Below are 15,525 nucleotides of genomic sequence, written 5' to 3' on the forward strand. Positions count from 1 at the left end.
CGCCGTATTCCTGACCTCCAGCGGTTCAATAAACACCATTAGCTAGTAATCCATAGCCAACAAAAGCAGAAGCCGTGTCCATAAAGTGTGGACATGTATTATCTGGAAAGAAGAGACGTATTGTTGACTCTCTTACAGCTGGAAACCGGCCTTGGCTGGTGCTGGCTTTGCCCCCAAGGGATTGTCGCCCTGGAGTTTCTTAGCGCTCGCTTGGGCGAACAAGGACTTAGGCTTAGCCCTGAAGAAGATGTTAGTTCATTGTTGTTGTTAGAAAAGAGGAAGAGTGACGAACTTGCTGGCGTGCTTGTTTCGTAGAGCATTGATCTTTGCGGAGCAAGGGCTCATGATGTTGTCTGAAGGCGAGACGTACTTGTTGGCACTGCTTAAAGGTTAGACTTTGGCACTGGTTTGAAGTTGTTCACTATCACTCACGTCTCTTCCTCAGCCATCTTGGACTGGAGAACCTGGCGATGATACTCCATGCTCTTGACGTCTTTGGTAACTGGCTGCTCAATCATGGGAGCGTTGACGTCCTTATCGGCGAGAACCTTGGCTGACATGATGAAAGTGTTGTGAGAAGATAGTGTAGAGGCTTTCGTGTGAGAGCGTATTACTCGAGTGTAGAGAGAGTAGAAGTTGATCTGCGATAACGTTCTTTGTTTGTGTATGGAGGAAAACGGTTGAGATGGGTGTTGGGTTTCTTTAATGAAAAGATAGAATGCCCTTGTACGAAATAGGTACAGTCCTTGCACAAGTAGTAGAAAATTAGCAGGCAAAGTAAACGGTGCCCTTTGTTGACGGGGCAACGGGCAATTAAGGAAAAATGCAAGGATTTTGGGCAGCAGCGACCCGATGACGTTGATTATTTCCGTGTTTTAGCGGGCGATAGAGGCCTGGAATGGTCGGTTACAGGGGACTCCACTGTGAGAAATGGCACGCTGAGGCCTGTGTTTTACGCTTGCTTGTCGTGAACAACGCACCATCACTGGGGTAATGGAATGGCATGACTTGCATGTATGAGAAAAAGCTCTCAGGGATTAGATGTTGACTCATTAAGAAAAGAGACGTTGCATGATAGTTCTAGGACAGCCAATGAAACTCGATAACACCGGGACCTTTGAAACTTCTCTTCAACTATAATGGAAGTGCAATATGGCATCCATATCACACTTGAGACTACAAGCATAATCAAATGTCACTGTTGACGGAGGATTCTCGGGAAATGTGTGAATTATGCCATTGATATTAGTGTCATGGATGAAAAATGCCAACAATTGGCCCCAGGAGCTCTATATTCCCTGCTTCAGATACCAGCGACAAAGTAGACAGACTGGATATCCATGTCTAATGTTCATCTTCTACGAACAGCAGAGGAACAACTGTACCATATTCAACAAATAGCGTCTTATATATCTATCATGTTTAATAATATAATAATATAATAATTTAGATATTCAACTAACTTAGTCATGCGGCCGCCCTTTGGCCATTATCAAACAAATAACCAACGATATTCTACCACGCCACTCTTCGCTGTGACAACAAAACACTACAGCTTAGCATTGTGCTTTATTCTGGCACCAGGCTGAAGCCTCTCAACACCGTATTGCTTCAACAACTCTTCGGTCTTGGCCCTCTGTCGCTTAATGGTCGCTGTCGCCTCAGCACTGCGTTTGTTCTCATTTTTACCCAGCTGCTGCAGATGCACCTCATCAGGTCCGTCGGCAAGACGCAGTGTTCGGATACCTGCCCACATGTATGCCAGGGGTGTATCCTGGGAGACGCCAGCACCTCCGTAGGCCTGAACCGCACGGTCGATGACGTTGAGAGCGGTCTGGGGAATGAGGACCTTGGCTTCTGCGATCTCCTTGAGGGCCTTCTTGGGACCTAGGTCGTCCATCTTAATGGCGGCATTGAGAACGATCAGGCGTGCGGCGTCAATTTCGATACGGGACTTGGCAATCCATTCAAGGATGACACCGTGTTCGCGGAGAAGTTTACCAAATGGTTTCTTAGACTCATCGTTGACACGGAGGAGCATCCAGTCAAGAGCACGCTCAGCCTAAATAGTGTTAGATGCTGGTTCACACTGAGGAATATCATAGTAAACTTACAGCGCCAATGCTGCGCATAGCATGGTGAATACGGCCAGGTCCAAGACGACCCTGGATAATCTCAAATCCTCGGCCCTCGCCAAGGACAAGGTTAGAGACAGGGACTCTGACGTTCTTGAAGGTGATGTGTCCATGGCCATGAGGAGCATCGTCGAATCCGTAGACCTTCAGCATGCGGTCGATGGTAATACCGGGTGTTCCGGCGGGCACCAGAACGACCGACTGTTGGCGATAAGTGTCCTTGTTGTTGGCATCTGTCTTGCCCATAACGATGTAAATCTTGCATCGTGGGTCACCAGCACCGCTGGACCACCACTTCTGGCCATTAAGAACGTACTCGTTACCCTCGCGACGGATATCCATCTCAATGTTTGTCGCGTCAGACGAAGCAATTTGAGGCTCTGTCATGAGAAAAGCGGAACGGATCTTGCCATCCATGAGAGGCTTCAACCACTGCTCCTTTTGAGCATCGTTACCATACTTGGCCAACACTTCCATGTTGCCTGTGTCGGGAGCTGAGCAGTTGCATGCTTCGGAAGCAACGTGTGAGCGGCCGAGCCACTCAGCCATGAGACCGTACTCGAGGTTGGTATAGCCAGGAGACTCCTTGTAGTGGCCCTTTGGGAGGAACATGTTCCAGAGACCGAGCTTTCGGGCCTTGACCTTAAGATCCTCAATGATGGAAGGGTGGCCCTCCCAACGAGCTTCACCCTCGCCAGCTTGAGCCTCTACAACAGGGTCGGCGCTAATAAGAATTAGAGATACAGCTGCGCTGTGTGAAAGGGGAAACTAACGGGATACATTCCTCCTCGACGAACTTGGCGACGAGGTCAAGCTGCTTCTTGGCAGCATCGCTGACGCGATTGACAGCCTGTATCATCAGTGTTAGTGTCACTATGCTCTTAGATGAAGTTCAGGATGGAGTTTCTCACAATGAGAGGGATTCTCGCCGACATCGTAATTGTCTATAGTCGACTTTAGGGGGACTGTGATATGGGTGGATGTAAGAAGGGAGTGTAGTATCACAAGCAAGATGGATGATATATCACAACACAACAACAGTGTTAAGACAAGACAGCGAGAGATGATATAAGAAAGGAGAGCGGAATCAAGTCAAGATATGAAGAAATAAAGTACCAGTTGCAACGAATAATTCTACCCCAGGTTCGTCTCAAGCTCCAACTTCTCCGCACATCGTCCAATATCCAGCAACGGAGCCGAGGTACGCGGCTGCTGACTGTACATCTTGGCCACTCACAGCTCGAGCTTCTCCAAGTGGATATCCTTGAAATCCGGGGTACAACTGCTATCATTGGAAGCCTCCACAGCCTCGGACAGAGGTGGGTCTAAGCCGAGGAGCTCTGCTAGCTGACTCGAGCTTCCCCGGTTAGAGGCGACTTGATTGATGTACCATGATTGATAATGGCTCGATTCTTGATCTAATAATGGCCTGATTAGATGCATCGTCAAGTAAAGCCTAGGCATTGCCTCGAGACTCTAGCAGCTGACGCATCAAGACTCAAACACACCTCATCTCATATCCCCATCATCATATCACACTCAAGAAGATGATGAAGCAATTCAAAAGACAGAACAAGTCGCATCCATGTATAAACACCAAGGAGAAATAAGAAAAAAAGACTAAACCCAGCTGCCTCTTTATGATACATCCAGGCAACGTCAATAATCCACCACCGAGGATAGCTACCATCCTCGTCACTCAACACAATCACAAACATCCCCACACCCCAATCAGCATCTGCCCATGTCATCCTTTAACAAGCGCAGCCATCACGGTCATTCTCGATGTGGATGTTGATCGGGTCATCAAAGTCGCCGCTGAATTCTTCAGACTCTTCTTGGGCGAGAGCGTTGCGAGCGATCACTGCGAATCATTAGCTTTGTCAAAGTGTCAGAGCATAGAGTCTAACCTTCAAAAGCCTGGTCGATGTTGATGGCTTCCTTGGCACTTGTCTCAAAGTAGGGAATATCGCCCTTGGACTGGCAGAATGTCATGGCGCGCTTGTTGGAAATCTTTGATAATGTTAGATCGTGATCACCAATGCTTTCTGCTTACTCACCACTCGCTTGCTCTCCTCGACATCAATCTTGTTTCCGAGTACGACCTAATTTCTGCATCAGCACGCTTCCTTCTTTCAAGCTTAAGGTTACTAACGAATGGGAAGTTGGGAGGGTCCCGAGGAGAAGCCTGGATGAGGAATTCATCTCTCCAGCTGTCCAGAGCCTCGAAACTCTTGGCATTGTTTACATCGTAGACCAAAACGCAGCAATCAGCACCTCGGTAGAACGCTACGCCGAGGGATTGGAAACGTTCTTGACCAGCCGTATCCCAGAGCTATCCCAGAAGAGTCAGTCCAATGTCCCTCAAGGTGCGCTCTTGTGTCCCTGTCCTACCTGCATGGTAACTTGTCGATCGTCAACGAGGACCTCTCGAGTTAGAAAGTCGGCTCCGATAGTGGCCTTGTAGCTCGCGCTAAACTTCTTGTTGACCTGTAATCACAAGATCGCCATCAGTCTTGTTACAATTTTCATCGATATTGGTTGAAGGTGCGTACATATTGGTTCATCAAGCTGGTCTTGCCAACACCGCTATCGCCCAGGATGATAACCTATTTTCACATCCGTATCAATACTTGGGGTTCTGGACAAGTTCTGGCGTGATTTCCATCATCTCGCACCTTGAGAAGGACCTTCTTTCGTGAAGACATGGTGAAATATTGTTTCTGGACGAGAAGCGTTGCTCAATGACGTTATCTCGTGCGTTCCAGACGCAATGATCGAAGCGCCGTCGAGTCTATAGCCTCGATTTCTCTATTCTTCGGCTCGTGGGCTGTCTTCGTTGTGTAGCAGGACGTCTGCTGCTGTGATCGATCTGGAACTGAAATTCGACCGTCAAGATTCGGGTTCGTAAAAGGTTGGTGTTTTGGAGATGGCAGCGGCAGATGACGGTGGGCGGAGGTACCAATGTCGCAGCCTTGCCCGTCGCTCGAGGTGATTCTGAAGACTAGTCCGGGTTCAGCTTAGTGGCATGCATAAGTCAGGAAAGTGGGGGTTTCAAGCCGCTGGCGGTCTTGGGTTTGTGCAACTCCACGTGACATCATATGCACCTCTATCATGCAACTTTAAGCTTCCGAAGACTACCTTAGCTTTCACAGGAACGTTCTAGTAGGGATCAACCTTCATTATCAGGTACGCAAAGCCTCATGGACGTGCCAAAGAGGCTGAGACGGCTGAATTATGGCGGATGATGGCCTTCTCGACAAGGTCCACGCTCTGAGTGATCTCGAGCTGGCCTTACTCCTTTGTCTAATTAGTCGCGAACACTGTCTTGTCAGCACACCATCCGATGCCATCGACGACTTGATTCAGGAGCTACAGCTTGTAGCTACAAAGACATTCGGCCTCACTTGGGTCGTGATCGATTGCACTCCCTCCACGACGCTCGAAGACTTCGCCTCTGCTCTTCTTCTAGGCAATGCGGCTTCTCCATCTAGTCACTCTCCGACAGCATCGCGCCACCCCGACTCATACTTTACGTCGAGGCCATCAACGTCGCATCCGCGCACGCCCCTCAGTCCTCTAACCCCGAGCGGTGCGTTTACGTCTCGAATTGCCAACGTGGTTTTCGCAAAGAATCTCGATCGAGCACCACAAGCTGTACAGATCCAGGCGCTGGAACTTCTCCGTACCCGCCGTATCTTTACACGAACTTCTGTTCAGACAGCTCCGAAACAATTCGTTTTTATTCCAGTCCTAGAGGCAGCTAGTGGAGGCGAAGCTCGTGTGACGGCGCACCTGAATGATTTCTTATATATAGCCTATTGGCATAATCCTGATGATGGATTCGTGAATTTGGAGGAGGCAGATGGTGGCAATGATGCCGATACTGCCTCTACGGGTAGTGTCGTGAAAAGGGGTCCTGGAGAGGAAACCAGCTCAGCGCCACCCCTGATTGTCGAAAGCGTAGGTTGCTCTGATTCACTTTCTGTCCAGCCGTTAACTGTATTATAGGATATCAGTTATCTTGGTACACTCAGTAAAGAGGCACAAGTAGATGTCGAAATCATCCGCTACCAGATGAACATCATCTCATTCCTTCGAATGCACCGAGCTGTTGCTGGTGGTATCAGTCCCACAGCCACAAAGCACTTTGGTCAACTCATGCGTTGTTTGGCTGCTTTGCATCGTCTAGACTTTGTAACACCAGCTCTAGTTGGCCTCGCTGCCCGCAAGGTGTACTTACACCGAGTCCAGCTGACTCCTCCTGAAAAGGAGAGGAGCATGCAATGGGGGAGTAGACTTGAAGCAGTAGAAGCCCTGTTGGAAGATATTGGTCCCGAGGATGTGATTGAAGATGTCTTGGGCATGGTGACCGCGCCGGTCTAAGGTCGCTACCTTGTATTAATTAATTCTATAATATTCTACACGTCATGACAAGTCGAGGACTCCAGTTCCCCCATGAAGCCACCCATGACTTACAATCTTGTTCATCTTTTGTTCATGATGCCGATGGTCCGTAGTGTGATTTTGCCATATCCCAATGTCATTGCCGTTCCAAAAGAATCGGTCTAGTAGTAAAAGCAAAAGCCAACATACATCTCCTTTCAACGCCTAATATCCTATGGTATAACTTAAGCAATCTGGTTGACCTTGCAAGACCAGCCGGAACCACCAGCAAGAAGAGGCAAACTGGAATATCGTTAGTAAGAGACAAGAAATCGTAGAAATCGTAGAAACTTACCTGGCGCCAAGGCACCAGCCGAGCTCGTTGCCCTTGATTTTCTTGGCAATCTTAACCTCGCGGTCAATGGGCATTTCGTAACCACTATGGAGGAGGGCCATCATGAAGTTGAGGTCCAGGCACCACTCAGGTCGGCCATCCAACTCGGCCATAGCATCAGGGATGGTGGTGAAAACATCCCAGCCAGACTTGCCCATGCAGACAGTCTGGGTAAGATCGTGCATCTCACGAAGAGTGAACGAGTCGGGCATACCAAGGGGCTTGGTGCGGTCGAAGAAGTAGGAGAAGATGTAGACATCCTCCTTGGTGAAGGTCTTGGAAAGCAGGGGCTGATGAATGCCGTTGAAAGAGCAGGGAGCGAGCTTGCAGTCCTCATCCTTGTTGAGAATCTTCTCAGCGAGGTTTCGGCACTGAGCGGGAGCAGGCTGCGAGGGACCAACAAAGGTAACCTCAACAGGCTCCTCACTGCCTTCAAGAGTAACTTCAACAGTCTTGTTCATGCCCGGGGCAATGCAGGGGTTGACAATGGGTTGCTTGACCCAGGCCTTGTCGGTATTCTTAGACTCGATATCCTTGATGAGAGCACCATGGATGGCCTTGCGGGCAGCCATCAGACCATAGCCCAAGTGAGAGTGCTGGTAGAGCTCGAAGTGACGACCGCCGAAGTCGAGATCGTACTTGTGGTCACCCTCAGCAAGCTTCTCGGGCATTCCACCGTGAGCAGCGCCCTTGAAAGTGGGCTCGAAAACGATCTGAGTAGAACCACCACCAAGATCAAAGACAGCGGCAGTCTCGCTCTTATCGGGACCACCAATCTTGCCTAGAAGGTAGTTGGTAGTGATCCAAGCATAAACACCCTCGAGAGAACCGTCCATGATAACAACGCCTTCGTTCTCCTTGTCAACGACAGGGAAGGGGTAATCCTGCTCGAGGTGTCGTCGGACTTCGGCAAGAATAGCATCGGAAGCTTCTTTGCCAATCATTCGAAGACCAGCGGTGGCCTTTACTGCGACGGGAGTGCAGCCCTTGAGGGCGTTGGGAACGGTATCCATAGCGACCTTCATGAGGGGATCGAGACTCTTGGCAGCGGCCACAGGGTCGCCGTTATACTTGCTGAGGCCACCGACATCCTTCTCGGTCATCTTGAACTCTTCGTGCTCAAGCTCGGGGGTATCACGACAGTTGTTGAACTTGTATACGTGGATTCGCGAACCAGTGCTGCCGGCATCGATCATGAGAACATACTGGACAATGGGCTTGTCCTTGGAGTAAGACTTTGTGCATCGATCGGTACCATAGGAAGAGTCTGAGGGGGACTGGCCATTGTTGCCCTGCGCAGGGTGAGTGACTGCATCTTGTTAGCACAATGCGATTCGGGCTCTTGATCGACTGCTGCTACTACCTCCACTAGGCGTACCTTCGTGATACACTTCAACACCCTTGGGGGAGATGAAGTAGAAGAGGGTAACAATCGCAAAAACGATGGCGACAGTCTTAATCCACCTCGTCCGCTGGGACTGTGTCATCCAAGACTCCTTCATCCTGCCAATAATGCCTTGCCTCTTGGGCTTAAACTTGTATCGGTCTGGCTTCTCGTGAGGGTCGAAGACGGGGAACTTTGATGAGGGCGGCGATGTGGGTGTTCTCATGAGCGCGGGTCTCGCGAGAAGGGGAGATAAGATTGTGGTGTCGGGGGCTGTCTATTTAAAGAAGGGACTGGACTCGCTCGACCATCGGATAATTCTAGGGAGGGAGGGAATGGTTGGTTCACTTCGAAACGAGGGTTGGGTTGGGAGGAGCGTGGCGAAAAAAAAGGAATAAATTAAAAGGGATGGGATGGACGAGATGAGGTTTTGGTTGTTGGCTGTTGACAAGCTGGCTCTCTCTCACTTTCAGTTGCAGACCGATAAGTTAACACGGATACAGGGAGAAAGGGGGGGCAAAGATAGTTTTCGTGAGAGACGGAAATGGTTTGGTTTGCGTGGTACAGCCAATCTGCATGCTTAAAAATCGAGGTTCCACACGCACCTCCACGGCCATAGCGATAGTGCCCGTCCAGCTGGCGCATCTGTCAGGGGCTTGGAACCTTGGAGGATCAACTTTTAGGGGAGCCATGCGAAAAGCCCCTGAAATCTCAGGGAAGAGAACGAAGGGTTGGAACGCTAATTTTAGATGCCCCACCAATGATCAATATGCGACTTTCGATGTCATCAAGTTTGAACATTATTGAGAGATGCATGAGAAGATAGTTATAACTTCTCTAGTATTCAATACTCAAAATGTCCTGGCTCGATCTGTTATTTTCTGGCTATGCCATACTCTAGAATATAGACACAACTGCGCCTCTTTTCCAGGTAGAACTCTCTCTCCGTCAGCGCCTTTAGAATGTTCCAGTTTCAAGTGAGGTCAACGCAATGTTGCCTGCCTATAGCGCTTCCTTCAAACTTGCACTTTAATCCCTAGAATCCTCAAACTCGAACTGCTTGACCCAAAAATCACAACCTTCACACCCGATGCTCTGCCTGACCCTTCATAAAGCCATTAATATCTAAATAAATCTTTACGATCCTTAATCAGCCAAGAAAACCAACCACATTTCTCTCACACCCAAGAGACAAAAGATGGACGTCCAACTCTTTGTCTATGACCTCTCACGAGGGCTGGCACGCCAAATGTCCTTGGGTCTTCTAGGCTTTCAGCTTGATGCCATCTATCACACTTCTATAGAACTCAATGGCAAAGAATACGTCTATGACGGAGGCATTATCGCAATCAGACCAGGCTCATCACACCTTGGACAGCCATTGGAGAAGATCCATCTCGGCACAACGAATCTGCCTATGGATGTAATAGAAGAGTTTCTCGACTCTCTACGGCCGATCTTTACACTAGAGGTAATGCCCTTGCTCCATGTTTTGCTTGCTTTGTCTAACAATTCACAGGCCTATGACCTCTTTCATCACAACTGTAATAATTTCAGCGATTCATTCGCAAACTTTTTATTAGGAAAGGGTATTCCGGAGCATATTGTCAAAATGCCACAGGCTGTTCTCGACTCGCCGATGGGCCGTATGCTTCTTCCTCAGCTTACTCAAGGGATCAATGCCGGAAGACAGAATGGCTCTATCCTCGGACTTCAGCAGAGCGCTCAGACGCCAAGTGCTCCAAAACATGGCGTCAAGATTGTTTCCAATTCTGCTGAGTTTGATCGTTTGATGGACGGGGCAAAGAATTCATGTGCAGTCGTCTTCTTTACCTCAGCGACATGCCCACCTTGCAAGGTCCTCTATCCAATTTACGACGAACTTGCCGAAGAAGTTGGGGAGAAAGCCACTCTGATCAAGGTCGATATTGCACAGCCCCAAGCCCACGAGATTGGGAGCCGATATTCCATCAGAGCGACACCAACCATCGTGACATTCCTGCGTGGCGAGGAGGAAAATAGGTGGTCAGGGGCTGATCCAGCTGCTCTTCGAGGAAATGTCCAGCTCCTCGTGCAAATGGCACATCCCGTTCATCCTCATGAGAGGCTCCGGCTACCGACCTTTGCCAATCCCAATGCGAAGCCTGTTCTCTACGCAAAGGTCCCTCCACTGGACAAACTCCTGGTCAAGATGGGTGACGAAGTTGCTAGGAAGCCAGAGGTACAAGCTCTCAAGAAATACCTTGAGGATCGGGCGAAGGATGGTCCTTCAAGTGCAGTCGTTCCTGAGATGAATCACCTGTCGAGCCTTGTCAGGAATTCGGTCACGACACTTCCCATTGATATTCTTTTCACTATCGTTGACTTATTCAGATGCGCTCTTTCGGATCCTAGAGTCAGTGGATACTTTGCCGAAGAGAAGAACCATGAGACAGTCCGGACTGTGCTGGACTTTGTCAATCAACAATCAGGATGCCCCTATGCCCTTCGCCTGGTCACGCTCCAGATGGCTTGCAACTTCTTCTCGACACCCCTATTTTCTGACGAAATCATGCGAGACAACTCGCTACGTGCTGCGGTCATTCTTCTCGTCTCTTCGAGCTTCCTTGACGAGAGCCATAACAACGTGCGAGTTGCTGGTTCTTCCCTCCTCTTCAACTTGTCAGTAGCAAATCGCCGGGCAAGACAGGATTCAAAACCTACTCTTTCAGGAGATGACGAGATCGAGCTTGCTGCGTCAGTAGTCGAGGCTATAGCCCTGGAAGAAAAGTCAGCAGAGGCGTTACATGGAATGCTTCTCGCTTTGGGGCACTTGGTTTATGGCACACCACTTGATGGCGATCTCCCGGATCTGCTTCAGACAGTGGGTGCTGGAGAAAACATCCTTGGTAAAAAGTCCAGATTCCCAGATGAAAAGCTGGTATCCGAAGTCGGGAAAGAGTTGTTGGGTAAGGGGCTAAGGAAACCATAGATCACTAGGAATGATATTCTTCCGTTCTTAGTCCATGCTTGTACATTGATACCACCCACACTTAGCTAGAGCTGTACTGGAATATGGAGGGCGGTATCTCACTCAATCACTTTTGTGAGCTTTTATGGTACGATATCGTGTGATCACATGAGGCTGGTTTGTATTCACTACCGAGGAAGCTAGATATAACCCGAGACAGTATCCCAGCCACTTCCTGTGAGTCAGTCTATAGTACCGTGTGCAAACTCCCTCTGGTTGTTGCCGCCACCAACTCGCACTCAGAGATGCCAGCCAATACAGGCCGGTTGTTTGGACTATGCCGGCTTAAATCGTGCTCCCGATAGAGATGGGCTATGTCGACTCTTCCCGCAACTAAAGCTCGGTTATGTCGTATCTCGAACACGTCGAACTTTTCGTCAGTGATAGCTGCTCTGTGTTTGAGAAGCAAAGCAACGAGGTTGAAATGCCCATTGGCTTCTGCAGCATCCACGGCATCTTCCAACTGGCCCCTGTGTGGAAAGCTATGCGATAGGCGACAGCCAATCCCTTCAACAAGAAGATATTCAGCAACGTCAAGATGGCCTTCCCGGCATGCAACTTTCAAGGCTGTGCCGCCAATATTTGCTGTATCACAGTGAATGTCTGTGCCGGCTCTTACCAACATCCTGATCCTCTCCAAAAGCCCTTTTACCGCTGCAAGGACGAGGGTCTTTCCTTTACTAACCTCTGTGAGGAGGTCTAAAGCGACCATCTGCTGAACAACTTTGCATGGCACGTTCCTCGGCACTGCACAACTGACCAAAGATTCCCGATCATCCCAGCTTAGACCTCCTAGATTTCTCACTCTTAGGTAAAGTATAAACTGAAAAATGTCATAACTGAAGTCATTTCGGCAAATTGAAGCCTCAACGGGAGAGAGCTGAGTTTCTATCCCCTTGTGCAGTTTAGCTCCATGCTGTAACAGCAGCTTAATCATGGCGACGTCACTCCAGTAACAAGCAGCTGCGAGCGGAGTCCATAATTGCGCGTCACACTTGTCTTCTTGTTGATAGCGAATATGTGGTGTGCCTAACGCGCTCCATTTGCGGTGTAATAATCGAGTACAGCTGTTGGGATTCCCTCGAGCTTCCAAGAGAAGCTTTGCTATCTCATGCGAGCCTCGAAATATTGCAGCAATTAGTGGGCTGTCTCTGTTCTCCTGGTCTACCAAAGCGCCTCTGCGTAAGAGAAAAGCACACATTTCAGGATCTTGTCCGTAGGCGGCGTGATAAAGGGGAGAGCAAACACCTCGGCTGTCGTTGATATCTGTTCCAGCATGGAGAACTGTCTGCACAGTTCCTACACTGCCACTTATGACAGCTGCCTGCATAGTCGTTGTGTTATTTCCTCTCTGGTAATCGTCGACTCGGGCACCCATTTGCAAAAGTAGCTCGACGAGTTCTTGGCTTCCTAACATCGCTGCAGCCTGTAGGCAAGTGAGTCCTCTTGCTGCAGGTTGAGCATGAATGTCACCTCCGCGCCGAACCAGCAATCTGAGCAGCCTACTGTTGCCGTTGATTGACGCTGTTTGTAGAGCTGGTAAGACCGGGTAAGAGCATGGTGTCTTGTTCACGTCAACCCAATCTTCTGTGAGTGCATCGACGAGGACGCAGTCATTGATCTCTATTGCAGCCTGTAGTGCCGTTCGATCCAGGTGCCAGTCGCGCGCAAATGAATGTAAATTCACTGCTGGTAGTGAGAGTGCTTCGAAGATCTCGCATATCTTGCCACAATCCACCGTTCCAGGAGATTGCGGAAGCACATCTTTGAAAGACCTGGCAACTCTCCACCATCTTAACGTGTATAAGTAGACGATATTCCATTGGGAAATTGGACATAGTCTAGGATTTTCCCCTCTACGATGATTGGCCATGGGGCCATCAGCTGTAGCCCCGGCATCCACGAGACAACGAGCCATATCGAAGTTTTCATGTCCCCTTGCGAACATGAGTGGTGAGATTAGTGCAAGTGAGATACCATCAAGCATGTGACCGCTCTCTGCAACACAGCTATTGGATAGTAATAGGTCTCTGGCATCGTCGCAAACGAAGTTCGGGTCTGCCCCAGCTCCCAACAGCAGGGTGACCATATCTAGGTCATTTCTGAGAGCTGCTTGCTGAATAGGGGTAAACCACATTCTGCCTGCGAAGTTCACTGGAGCACCAGCCTCTAGCAGTAGCTTTGCAGATGCCGTAGTTCGAGCATAAAGAAGAATAGAATGTGAGATCGACATGCGATGGATATCCGCGCCGTATTCTAAAAGACTTCTCACGATCATGTCACTATTGTTTAATTTCAATGCCTGCCTCATGGGTAGTTCGTCATTAGAGGATGACATGGTAGGGTTGGCCCCATTCTTCAACAATAGATCAACCATGGGGCCATCGATATTGTTAATAGCCACTGCGAGCGCCCTGTCCAAATACCGTGAAGAGAGGCTAGGGCCACGAGCAGTGTGCAAAAGCAATTTCAGTAGGTCCAGATCGCCGACCTCGACAGCGCTGGGGAGTAGGTATCTGGAAGCGGCTTGGACGGTTAGTCCACCAAGGGCAATGGCGTCCTTGATGAGCCGGAGATAGTTATTGTCCATGGCCCATTTCAACAAAATGTGCATGCATTCTACGCTGACTAACTTGTTTGAGCCAGCGTAAAATATCCATTGCAGCAGCAAAGAGTCGCAATCCTCTAGTACAGGGTGTCGCTGGTTTTCATGAAATCGAGGCAAGGCTGTCGCCAGGTGTGATAGTAAGATGGGCAGTTTGGTGAACTTTTGCTCGTCCGAGGACATGAATTTCATGATCTTATCAAGGGATTCTTGATTGTTTTGGCTTTTGGATCTTGCTGAAGCTATAGCAGCGCTCGTAAAAACTGCTGTGTATTAGTTTGGACGCAGTTCATGCTGTGAGGTAGTATCACTTACCCGTCTCTTCAGCAAGGGTCCAGAACTTGAACCAAGGCGTCGAGTACGGCATGATGCCAAAGTCTTCCTTGGGAGTGCGAATCTCGATTGTGGTGAGGTCTTCGCAGGGAAGAATTCCTAAACAACATAGGTATCAGCTTTGGGATCAACTTCGTGTAGAAGAGAACTCACTCTGGCACTCGGGCCCAAAGTCCCAGGGCCCAACATACCTCCCTAATGCCTTGCTGAGTTTCTTTTCCGAAATTGGTTTGCCATTCAGAACAATTTCAGTCTTTTTCCCGTCCTTCTTTTTTCGCCTTTGTATCTGTGAGCTCGTATATACCCATTCCTCCTTAGTCGTGTACTTTTTGAACTTCCATTTGGCAAGCCGACGAATGATTTGATGGCGCCTTGAATATGTTAGCCTTGATGTAAAGTTGCATGAGGTGTTCTAGGGAACCTACGATACTGTAAATCCATACTTGTCCTGTAGAACCTCGGAAACTTTCTCGGGGCTGTTGTCTTCGTCAATATACAAGGTCCGAATAATGCTCTTGTGTCGCTCCCAGATCGCTTCTGAGATTTTGGGTGCTCGAGACATTGTGATAGCATACGACAACTAGATAAAGCGGAAGATAATTCTAGATAGAGAGAAACATAATGGAAAGTCAACTCAGACCCAGCTAGGTATGTAGAGTGGTTGTGGCATTCATATATCTGATGTGCCATAACCTCCACACAGGCACCAACCTTACCTTTTCAAGTTGTCTATTGCGACTGTGCTCGACTCACAGCAGTATGGAAGCTAATCATGCGGCAGTGCGCATTGCATATTCAGGCGGCGAGGCGGTCATTCAATGACTTGTGCCACCCAACAACATATACCTGGGCTGTCATGGGTGGTCTCTGGAGCGCAGGACCTGATTGGATATGGCCAAATTTTGCAAAATTGCTGCACATTTGCCTAACTTAAAATAAGACATTATAGCCGGCCGTTGGGCTCGCTGTTCGTTTGCTGAGGCCAAATTTTTCAAAATGTATCGCCTTTAGTCGACCCCAACGGTATATGTAAGCGCTGCAGGTGGGCGAGCGAGTTTGCTATGCTACGCCCTGCCCTCGTTTTCTTTAACTTAAACATTCCCCCATGTCCTTGCTCCCAATAAGATTTGCCATTGCTTGAGAAAGTCGATGCTAATCCACTCTATCAGCTTAGAGTTGGATCCCTGCAGAACAGCAAAGTTTGAGGTGTAAATTCCACTATATGTATGGACGAGACCAAATTTTGCATCTCAGTTGTCTGGATCGGCAAGATGGGTT

General features: G+C 49.0%; 7 protein-coding genes across 7 annotated transcripts; 2 read left to right on the plus strand and 5 right to left on the minus strand.

Annotated features, from left to right (window-relative positions):
* Positions 1-132: 132 nt before the first annotated feature.
* Positions 133-560, minus strand: FTJAE_5203 (BNS1; the record flags this gene model as incomplete). The annotated part of the gene is made up of 3 exons (XM_037351686.1): positions 133-238; positions 293-379; positions 433-560. 3 exons carry the CDS (start codon positions 558-560, stop codon positions 133-135), a joined length of 321 nt encoding a protein of 106 aa, XP_037207700.1.
* A 989-nt stretch (positions 561-1,549) lies between these two features.
* Positions 1,550-3,070, minus strand: FTJAE_5204 (acyl dehydrogenase; the record flags this gene model as incomplete). The annotated part of the gene is made up of 4 exons (XM_037351687.1): positions 1,550-2,062; positions 2,115-2,859; positions 2,909-2,985; positions 3,047-3,070. The coding sequence occupies 4 exons, from the start codon at positions 3,068-3,070 to the stop codon at positions 1,550-1,552; spliced, it is 1,359 nt and encodes a 452-aa protein (XP_037207701.1).
* Positions 3,071-3,889: 819 nt separating this feature from the next.
* On the minus strand, positions 3,890-4,843 carry FTJAE_5205 (Ras-related Rab7; the record flags this gene model as incomplete). Its single annotated transcript, XM_037351688.1, has 7 exons — positions 3,890-3,999; positions 4,046-4,148; positions 4,196-4,240; positions 4,291-4,470; positions 4,530-4,625; positions 4,691-4,744; positions 4,814-4,843. The coding sequence occupies 7 exons, from the start codon at positions 4,841-4,843 to the stop codon at positions 3,890-3,892; spliced, it is 618 nt and encodes a 205-aa protein (XP_037207702.1).
* Positions 4,844-5,372: 529 nt separating this feature from the next.
* Positions 5,373-6,521, plus strand: FTJAE_5206 (uncharacterized protein; the record flags this gene model as incomplete). Its single annotated transcript, XM_037351689.1, has 2 exons — positions 5,373-6,098; positions 6,147-6,521. 2 exons carry the CDS (start codon positions 5,373-5,375, stop codon positions 6,519-6,521), a joined length of 1,101 nt encoding a protein of 366 aa, XP_037207703.1.
* A 245-nt stretch (positions 6,522-6,766) lies between these two features.
* FTJAE_5207 (guanosine-diphosphatase) lies at positions 6,767-8,525 on the minus strand (the record flags this gene model as incomplete). Its single annotated transcript, XM_037351690.1, has 3 exons — positions 6,767-6,824; positions 6,877-8,224; positions 8,294-8,525. 3 exons carry the CDS (start codon positions 8,523-8,525, stop codon positions 6,767-6,769), a joined length of 1,638 nt encoding a protein of 545 aa, XP_037207704.1.
* A 972-nt stretch (positions 8,526-9,497) lies between these two features.
* FTJAE_5208 (PPPDE peptidase domain protein) lies at positions 9,498-11,270 on the plus strand (the record flags this gene model as incomplete). The annotated part of the gene is made up of 2 exons (XM_037351691.1): positions 9,498-9,770; positions 9,819-11,270. 2 exons carry the CDS (start codon positions 9,498-9,500, stop codon positions 11,268-11,270), a joined length of 1,725 nt encoding a protein of 574 aa, XP_037207705.1.
* Positions 11,271-12,116: 846 nt separating this feature from the next.
* On the minus strand, positions 12,117-14,809 carry FTJAE_5209 (ankyrin repeat-containing protein; the record flags this gene model as incomplete). The annotated part of the gene is made up of 5 exons (XM_037351692.1): positions 12,117-12,132; positions 12,509-14,177; positions 14,230-14,346; positions 14,401-14,618; positions 14,673-14,809. 5 exons carry the CDS (start codon positions 14,807-14,809, stop codon positions 12,117-12,119), a joined length of 2,157 nt encoding a protein of 718 aa, XP_037207706.1.
* Between the last annotated feature and the right edge of the window lie 716 nt (positions 14,810-15,525).

This window comes from Fusarium tjaetaba (assembly GCF_013396195.1).
Source record: "Fusarium tjaetaba strain NRRL 66243 chromosome Unknown NRRL66243_c0000098, whole genome shotgun sequence".
NCBI lineage: Eukaryota > Fungi > Ascomycota > Sordariomycetes > Hypocreales > Nectriaceae > Fusarium > Fusarium tjaetaba.